We start from the raw sequence: 10,238 nt of genomic DNA, 5'->3' as shown, positions 1-10,238 counted from the left end.
AAGTAGCACATTCAACTCAACACAATAAATAAATAAATTATTAAAATATAAAACGCCCTCAGTGTAGTCAATAAATAAACTAAACTACCCTCTGTATAGGAACGATACCCCCAGAATACAAATATACAGTATATATGCTCCATGACAATGTTAAAAGAACTTGTAACTCTCAAAAATATTTTTAAAAAGAAATAATTAATATATTCCAGACAATTACACAGTGGAAGGCAGCATATAAATCCTCAAAATAACAACTAGGCCTACCCTTACCAAAATGAAGTTTATTCAAGTGTGCTATTAAGCATACTTCTTTTGAACTTAAACTAAGAGAGTATAAATTCAGTTTACTTTTTATGTACTTATCAGAGATATACTTAACAAAATAATACTTAAGTATACTTGGCTCATACTAACAAGTATACTTAAAAGTCTAAGTATATTTGGTTTATAATGACAAGTATACAAAAAAGTCTGAGTATACTTGGCTTATACTGACAAGTATACTTAAATGTCTAGGTATATTTGGCTTATAGTGACAAGTATACTTAAATGTCTAAGTATACTTGGCTTATAGTGACAAGTATACTTAAAAGGATAGGATAGGATAGGATAGGATAGGATAGGATAGGATAGGATAGAATAGCACTTCATTTATCCCAGTGGGGAAATTGCAGTTGCACAGCAGCACAGATTCTAACAGAAGAAGTAAATAAATAAAATAAGAATAAGGCACAGCATACAATAAATAAGAGTAAAAAAAAAAAAAAAAATACCCAAGCAATAGAACACTAGTAAAAAGTTAAAGTTAAAAAAGGTAAATAACTATGTGCATTTTAAATATAATAAATGATGTGCAGTAACAGTAGTGCAAACATTATATATCCACATATAAAAGTCTACGTATATTTGGCTTATACTGACAAGTATACAGAAAAGTCTACGTATAGTTGGCTTATAGGCCTACTTACTTAATCTTTTTTTGTTTATTTTTTTAATCTCATCACAAACCATCAAGTCAAATAGCAAAAGGAGCAAGTCTCTTTATGTAATACATAAATCATTGGCTAAGTACTATAAGTTAAAGTATACTTTCATGAACTAAAAAGCAGAGATGCTCACAATTAATTTTTTTGCAAGTCCAAGTCAAGTTTCAAGTCTTTGTTCTGGAGCTTTCAACCGTATCACAAAGTCTTCATCAGTAGAGCGTTGACAGCTGAGTTTCCTCAGGTGTAATGAAACTGTAGATGTTTAAACTGAGACTTCTCATCCATGTTGTGAGCACAGAGGGACAACCCAGTGACTTTGTTTACATGCCCACAAAAATCAGTTTATGTTAATCATATTATGGCATGAAATCAGATGATGCATTGTGAGACTAAAACCCCAGTTTGCATGTGATTTGTTCAGTAATCAGCTTTTCCCCCACTAACCCCTCAAAACCCTGATGTAAAGTTAGTCACTTTTCCTTACAACAGTCAGTCATATTTACAACAATCACGCATAGGTCATCTGCCTTAGTCTGGTTATAATTATCATGTATTTCCTCTTTCCTTGTATTTATCACGTTGATGGCAACATTTCCAACAGCACTGGAAGGCATCGCTTGGCTCGCACAGACGTCACAATATGCTACGTCATAATTATTGTTATGGCAGCCAACAAAGGATCAAGCTGTCACACTGTTTAATCTGCATCCCAAGGATTAAAACCATGATGTTTGTTTTTATATGTTGAAAAAAACAGCCCCAATAATAACAAAAAAAACTGTAAATATATATATTTTTTTAAACAATATTTTTTATTGAATTTTATATAAACATTTATACATATATACACATACAGACAGACTAACAATATTAATAATTAAATTATACAATAAAATGTTTAGTCAGAATTTCCACAGTAATCAAAGAAAGAGCGACATGACATTTCATGTATTTCACATATCTAACAAAGAAAACAAATAAAATAAAAGATAAGACAAGGCAAGGCAGCTTTATTTGTAGAGCACATTTCAGCAACAGGGCAATTCAAAGTGCTTTACATAAACATTCAAGAACATTGCGACAAAGTGCAAAAGAACATTAAGACATAATTAAAACAGTTAAAAAAACATAAAAACATTAAAGATTAGAAAATAAAAACAAGCTAAAAATAAAAGCTAGGATAGAAGCTAAAATAGAATATAACACACAAGAGTAAAAGCTCTAGTGCAGTATAAGATCATTAACTGGTTTAATAAAAGCAAACAGGAAAGTTTTAAGCTTTGATTTAACAAAACAAATAAATACCTCAAAGAAGAAGAACAAAAAAAAAACCACACAACAATTTCAACAACAGCACTCAGACACACCTGTAAATAATTAAAATAAATGTAGATAATTCCTGTTTTTCTAAGGCACTACCTGCTGGGTGACGTCTCTGTTTACGTTAGTGAGTTGCTAAGCAACGACTGAACATGACAACAAGACGCCCTGTGTATTTTCCTGGAGACTTTCTATGAATCTATCTTTTAATAGCAACCACTTTGGTCTCTCTCAGCTAGTAAAACAGTACTTTTTTACACAATCTACCTGAGGAGCCTATATGTAGGCTTTTTCTTCGGGCTTTTCTGCTACAGTAGCAGATTTCAACCTCAGTTAGCCTATCAATCTCCACCCAGCTTTCAGCAGATCGATATAAAATGTCATCAAGCTATGGATCCCTTGCCAAGGAGGCCATTGTGCTGCTCGATAAGTTCACCTCTGGCAGACAGTGTTTGGATGACTTCATGGAGGATGCTTCAAAGGATCTGCAGGTATAGTATAGACTCAGATCAGTGTCCTGATGATGCTGCACAAGTGCTGACACCTGACTGTCTCATTTATTATGTTTTTTTTGCCATGATTACAGTTCTGCCAGATTATTGCACAAAGTTTCCGTCAGATAATTATATAATTATTGCACAGAGTGATCAGTATATGTTATTGCACATATCTGTAACAGTAGATTTACAGTATTTACATTGCACAAAAGTGACACAAAAGTGACCAACGTGTTATTGCACACGTCCGTAACAGTAGATTTATGTTTATGTACTTATCAGAGATACTTAACAAAAGTATACTTAAGAATAATTGGCTCATACTAACAAGTATACTTAAAAGTCTAATTATATTTGGTTTATAATGACAAGTATACAAAAAAGTCTGAGTATACTTGGCTTATACTGACAAGTATACTTAAAAGTCTAAGTATACTTGGCTTATACTTACAAGTATACTTAAAAGTCTAAGTATATTTGGTTTATACTGACAAGTATACTTAAAAATCTAAGTATATTTGGTTTATAATGACAAGTATACTTAAAAGTCTAAGTATACTTGGTTTATACTGACAAGTATACTTAAAAGTCTAAGTATACTTGGTTTATACTGACAAGTATACTTTAAAGTCTAAGTATATTTGGTTTATAATGACAAGTATACAAACAAGTCTAAGTATATTTGGTTTATAATGACAAGTATACTTAAAAGTCTAAGTATACTTGCTGATGCTGCACAAGTGCTGACACCTGAATGTCTCATTTATTATGTTTTTTGCAGCACATGGACACTCTGCATAAGAAGTTCATACTTGATGTCCTTTCTGGATGCATTGAGCACCAAAAGTTACTGGACATAGTTATCAATATGTTCTATGGCCAGGATGGGAAAAGCTTATCTAGAAATGATCGCAGCCAGTTTGTCAGTAAGTTAAATGAATTAAAACAAACTTTAAACTGAATCTGAATAAAAACAATATTGACATATTTGTAAATTGTTCTTCAGTTATCTGTTACCTCGCCACATTTTCTCTTGATGACCTTGGACTTCCGCGTTTTAGCAACATCATCAAATCTCTGGACATCAAGAAGATGCACACAGTAAGAAACTCATAAGAGATGCTGCACTGGAAATAACCAGCAATCTATTGCTGTGCCTTCTGTGTAAAGTGTTCGCTTGTGTTTGACTCTATAGTTCCTGACTTTCTTCTTCACAAAACTCACCACGTGGATACAAGATGAGTGGAATAATATCTATGATGCTGCCTTTGTGGAGAAAAACTGGATTGGCCCTCTGCTAAGGTAAGAATAGTAGGCTCCCTTACAAAAAAGCAGTTACTTCAAGTTTATTTTATGAAGTAAACTTAAGTTTAGTTCAAGTATAATACTTTAATAAGTATACTAATATCAATATACTAGTAGTATATGTAACCGATGGACTTCTGCGTTGTGTTGTGTTAGTTAGTGAGGACACCGTGACACCGGGATCTCTTCATATATGGCCTCTGTTTTTTCTCTGCCAAACACACAGGCAAACAGAACCTAGTATACCTAACGTATACTATACTAGTTATATACTTGTAGCCCACTTTTTAGTTTATGAAAGTACAATTTAAAGTACTCTCCATACACTACTAGTTTAATAGTTTTTACTGCAAGTATACTAGTAAGTTTTCTTTAAGTGAACTTATAGTACTTAGCCAAATATACTTGTCTGTAAACTTTTCAGTATAAGCCAAGTACACTTAGACTTTTCTGTATACTTGTCGGTATAAGCCAGGTACACTTAAGTATAATTTTGTTAAGTATATCTCTGATAAGTACATACAAAGTAAACTGAAAGCATACTCTCTTATTTTAAGTTTAAAAGAAGTATACAAATAGCACATTTGAATAAACTTTTTTTTGTAAGGGCTACAGGAAACATATTTTGTAGGAAATCAATGTTTTTTCAATGCATGTTTGTCCTTTAGATGGCGCCCTGAGATGGAGATTCTCTCGGACCAGCTTGCTGTCAAAATAGCTCATGGGAGTCAGGTCAAGAAAGCGCCGATCAAAACCACAAAGCTCCAGGAGTTCTCTCTCACCAAACCTAAACCTCGACCTCTGCCAATGCCTGAACTCATCCCACAGCTGGATAAAGCAAAACCAGTCAGCCTCATTTACAGTTATATGCAATATTCCCTCTTCAAACTGCGTGTGCTGTATTATATAGACTACAGACAAGACAGGTTATTAAGCTGTATATTGTGTAGCGTCTCTGATGGACTCAAATGGCTTTTGTTTTGTAGGTGCCAAATAGCACATACAGGGCTCCAAAGGAGATACAGAAGATGGATGAGATCAAACAAAAGAACCATCAACAGACTGTGGTACAATATCTATAATAATATCTATTACAGCACATTAAAAACATAGAAAAGTTGTTTTTTTAAATGGTCTTTTTTTGGCATTTCATATTTTTATAATCAGCACTTATACCAGCTTTACTGTACATGCATCTGTAATGACATCCTATTTGTTTTTCGCCAAAGGAACTGCTCTACGAGGCAAATGTAAAACAGTTCAGATGTGTAAATCTACAGATGTCTGAACACACCAAGGTAGGAGCTATTGTCTGCACTTTACATGGATATCCAAAGTAATAATATTATTGATTCATGGCCAAGCTTACTTATACTGTATACGTACAAACCAGATGGACGGAGGAACATTCACTCCTGAGTGACTCAGTTCACATTTCTGATCAACCATCATTCGTTTTGCAGAGAGCGATTTCTCAGATTAAGGAGGACCTGGATTCACAACTCCAGTTTGATTCATGTCATTCCTCTGGACTTCCCTCCAGTAACAAGGTGAGATCTGATTATTTCATCTGCTTCTGTATGATAGTGATGGATAATAACTAATATCCTCTGGCATGTGCTTTTTGTCCTGATTCTGTTAGACTACGAGCTGGCCCATCAAGCTCAACACAGCAGCCATCCTGAGAGGGGGGGCGCTATATGACCGTAAGGAGGAGGAGGAGCAGCAAAGGTACAGCACAGCATTTGCTTGAACTTCCTAAATAAATAAAGATCAATAGATCAGAGGTTTTCAAAGTGGGAGGCGGCATTAGTTATTACATGAGTTACCAAAAAGAAGATCACGTAGCCTAAATGTGTGTGATTTGGTTAAAGAGATAGTAAGCCTTTTATATGTGTTTGGTGTAATCTGAAGTTATGTCAAACAGCAATATTGGGCTTTCTTGGCTCAAATGTTGAGTGTCTATGGGATCAAATGACATAATCATGATCCCATAGACATCCAGGAATTGAGTGAAATTAAGTAGTGGTGGAAGAAGTACTCACATCTTGTACTTCAGTAAAAGTAACAATACCACATGTAGAAATACTCTGTTACAAGTAAAGGTCCTGCATTTAAAATCTTACTTAAGTAAAAGTACAATACTTAAAGTACCGAAAGTAAAAGTACTCATTATGCAGAATAATTTATATTATATTATTGTATTATAATTATTAATGCATTTAATGTGTTCATCACTTTAATGTTGCAGCTGGTAAAGATGGAGCTCATTTGAATTATTTTTTGGATATTTTATGAATGTTTGTCTGATATTTTACTATTATTTTTTGATATTTTACTGATAATATTTTGCATATTTTACTGATATTTTTTGATATTTCACAAATGTTTGTCTGACACTTTCCTAATATTTTTCTGCTATTTTACTAATATGTTTTGGGATATTCTACTAATATTTTTCGGATATTTTACTAATATAAATGGGATATTTTATTTGTTCAACACCTTAATGTTGCAGCTGGTAAAGGTGGAGCTCATTTAAACTACTTTATATACTGCTGGGTAATTTACCCCGGGATCAATAAAGTTTAATCTTTATTCTAATATTACAACATAATTTATTAGTTGATTATTGTATTAATTGTATTATTGTCTGCAAAGTAACTAAAGTTATCAAATAACTTGTGGAGTAAAAAAGTACAATATTTCCCTCTGAGATGTTGTAGAGTAGAAATAGAAAGTAGCAGAACATGGGAATACTCAAGTAGGGTAGCACTTCAAAATTGTACTTAAGTACAGTACTTGAGTAAATGTACTTTCCAACACTGAAACTACAAGTAAGCAGGTAAACTAAATTATGAGGGGGGCGAGGGGGTGCCTTTCTCCAAACTTTGTGTTATGGCAGGCCCACAGTCTCACACTGTGAAAACCCCTGAACTGGACTAAACAAGCCAAGAATCATTTCTTTGTGTTGACACAGACTGCAGCGTCTGGTGGAGGGGGCACGTGAGCCCTCGTCTTTCCTCCAGTGGCAGAAGGAGATGCGTGAGAAGGACCTTCAGGAGGAACTGGCCAAGATTGAGCGCAGGCGTCTGGAGGCAGGCATCAATAATGAGGAGGCAGCCGTGGCCCGCATGCGCAAGATGGAACGCAACCAGAAGACTGCTCAGCTGAAGAAAGAAGAGGTGGGTAAAGATCCCTCGACGGCTGATAAGAAAAGGCATTCACAGAAGATTACACAGTGCGTTAAAGTGTGTAACGAGACGGGTAACTAGACAAAAGTATGTCTGTTCTCTACAAACACCCTTTAAAGAAGTCATTTTAAAGGGATTCACACTTAGGCATGAATAACTTGTTTTTATGCCTCCGCGCGAATGACAGACGCGGCCGGAAGCATTATGTTTTCAGGTTGTCCGTCTGTCTGTCCATTCATTTGAACGCGATATCTCAGGAACACCTCAAGGGAATTTCTTACAATTTGGCACAAATGTCCACTTGGACTCAAACTGATTAGATTTTGGTGGTCAGAGGTAAAAAATCAAGGTCACTGTGACCTCACAACCGTCCCATTCCCATGAAATCTCGGGAACGCCTTGTGCAAACTTCTTCAAATTTGAACCGATTAGAATCTGGTGGTCAAAGGTCAAAGGTCACTGTGACCTCACAAAACACGTTTTTGGCCATAACACAAGAATTAATGCGCTAATTATGGTAATTTTACACAAATGTCTATAGGAATAGGATAAAATGATGAAGTGATGACATTTTGGACAGACATTGATGTGAACTTCAACTTCACTGGTTGGCGGAGGCGTACAAAAGCCAGGCGTTAATTCTAGTTTCATGTTTATTTTGTTGTGTCTTGTAGAAAGCTCAGCTGATGCGCAGATATGCTGAGAACAAGTTGCAGGAGGAAAAAAAAATGAGAGACTTGGTGCAACAAGTGGAAGAAGGACACAAGAACTCAAAGGCAGCTAAAGAGAAGTTACAGAAATTCAAGCAAAGTATAGGTACGACTCCTCGTTTTACATCACGTGTGATCACTTTTTCATGGTTTCCTTTTCATTTTTCATCAATTTCACGCAAATTCCACAGTGAAAGAAGACTCAGAGCAAAGACGAGAGGTCCTTCGTCACACACTGGAGGAAGCACAAGCAGAGCTCAGCAGAAAGTTGGAAATCATGCGCGAAACACATGCCATCGAATCGCTTCCTCACATTAGAGTCAGGAATTTTGACGACACAGAGGTGAGTGAAGGAAACGCATGGATGCCATCTAACGTTTGACATACTTTCACACATCTCTTGTGTCACGCTGAACCTGTTGTCCCATGTCAGACTGCAGGCCACAAGCTGCTGGGAGAGATGTCCCTGGTAGAGCTGAAGGTGAAGCTAGACTTCCTGAGGGAGGCACAGCAAACAGACCAGCAGGAGAAACGGCAGCACATCCTGGAGGAGAAGCAGAACAAGAAGCAGCTGCTGTTGAAGAAACAGGAGAAAATACAAGAGCACCAAAGACTGAAGCAAATTAACAGCAAGAAGGTCAAAGCCTCTGTGCAGGCAGCAGTGTTATAAACACAGGGACACACAACAAAGTGAGTATGAAAGCCAAAACAAAGAGGAAGTGACTTCTCTCACTGAGTAAATTGTCCGTTTAATGTTGGGATTTTTCTTGCTTGAAGCAGTAATAATATTCATCTTTCTTTACAGCTAGAAAAGCCTGACAGGGAAAAGCTGAGAGGAATTGGATCTGAGCTTAGAGCGTCACATCCAGAAGGACACTCCTGATGTTGTTTCTCAGATAGAAACACTTTAGACATAAATATACGCAAAATGCTCCACAGTCCTGTGAATGTCTCATTTTAGATCGGAAGGATCATTAGTTGCAAGAAATATGTGGGATGATTAGGTTTTCATCTTTTGTTATGTTGATTCACGCATTTTGCATAAACATTGCTATAAGATGTTGATTTATTTCCTCAATTATTATTATTATTACTTGTGGATTCCCTGGTTATCCAGTTTTGTTTATCTTGACTTGTACTATTTGTTAATTTAGGTTTGTTATGTCCAATAAATGTCACAAATGTCTCCCCAAAGTAAATTCCACCCAACTGCCTATGCAGCATGAAAAGGGAAGTTGACCTTCAACTTATGACTTATGAAGAAGATTTCCCTTCCCCAAAACAATGCTGGTGTTATTTTTGTGGCTTGTATGTTTTTGTAACAAGTTACTGTACAAAATGATTCATGACTCATGATTACTCATCATCAAGATCATGCACCAATATCATCCCCATGTGACAGCACACCCACATAGCTTGTATTTTTACAGTGCTATATATGATCTAAATACATACATGTACTGTACATACTGTATATATTGTAGTGTAGCACTTCTCTCTATATAAATGTCATATTTGTAGTTTCAACATTTTTATTGATGCGTGTATAATGTAAAAAGGGCACCACAATCAATATTGAAAAAAAGGTGCACAACACCAAGGAAATTTAAGGATAACAAAGAAAGCAAAAAGCAAAAACAACCCCCGAACATAATAACAATAACAATGAAAGACGGGGATTTAAAAATAAATAAATAGGTAAATAGATCAATTAAATTTTATAAATCTAAATGTTATAAAATTAAAAAAACATATAATAAAAAATAAAAACAAAAAATAACATAAATAATATTAAAAAAACAATTTTTAAATGTCATATTTGTATATGAAAAATAAGAATATTATAGTCTTATTGATAATATTACTTACAAAACTATATTAGGTATATAGGAATATAGGGATTTTTGTCATAGTAATAATATATTTGTATTATTAATAACTATAAAAAAAATATAAATATTTACTTATAATCTATCTGTGTAGAATAAATAAAACCAATTTTCTATGTAATGGTTTACTAATAGATTTCAATCATCGGCATATAGAATATACCGTATTTGATTTTAACCAATATTATATCCATCAAATGATATGGCTTAAAAGACTGTCCTCCTTTTATATATTTTTAAAGATAGTGATTTTAAAACTTATTTGAATACTATTGAAAACCTACATTTTTAATTATTATTATTATTATTATTATTATTATTATTATTATTATTATTA

At 34.5% G+C, this 10,238-nt stretch overlaps 1 protein-coding gene across 2 annotated transcripts; it reads left to right on the top strand.

Annotated features, from left to right (window-relative positions):
- The first annotated feature begins 2,457 nt into the window (after positions 1-2,457).
- On the top strand, positions 2,458-9,354 carry cfap99 (cilia and flagella associated protein 99). Of its 2 annotated transcripts, XM_037796354.1 has the most exons (14): positions 2,458-2,797; positions 3,585-3,729; positions 3,810-3,904; positions 3,999-4,105; positions 4,777-4,954; positions 5,095-5,175; positions 5,338-5,406; positions 5,572-5,658; positions 5,751-5,839; positions 7,089-7,293; positions 7,977-8,118; positions 8,204-8,355; positions 8,446-8,702; positions 8,818-9,354. In XM_037796354.1, the coding sequence occupies exons 1-13, from the start codon at positions 2,684-2,686 to the stop codon at positions 8,680-8,682; spliced, it is 1,701 nt and encodes a 566-aa protein (XP_037652282.1). In that variant the 5' UTR covers positions 2,458-2,683; the 3' UTR covers positions 8,683-8,702; positions 8,818-9,354. The 2 variants fall into 2 exon arrangements, with proteins under 2 accessions (XP_037652282.1, XP_037652283.1); XM_037796355.1 differs by lacking the exons at positions 3,585-3,729; positions 3,810-3,904; positions 3,999-4,105 and having other exon boundaries at positions 2,459-2,797.
- The last annotated feature ends 884 nt before the right edge of the window (positions 9,355-10,238 follow it).

This window comes from Sebastes umbrosus, chromosome 16 (genome assembly GCF_015220745.1).
Source record: "Sebastes umbrosus isolate fSebUmb1 chromosome 16, fSebUmb1.pri, whole genome shotgun sequence".
NCBI lineage: Eukaryota > Metazoa > Chordata > Actinopteri > Perciformes > Sebastidae > Sebastes > Sebastes umbrosus.
Note: the sequence above shows the minus strand (reverse complement) of the source record. Positions and strands in the feature narration are given on the sequence as shown.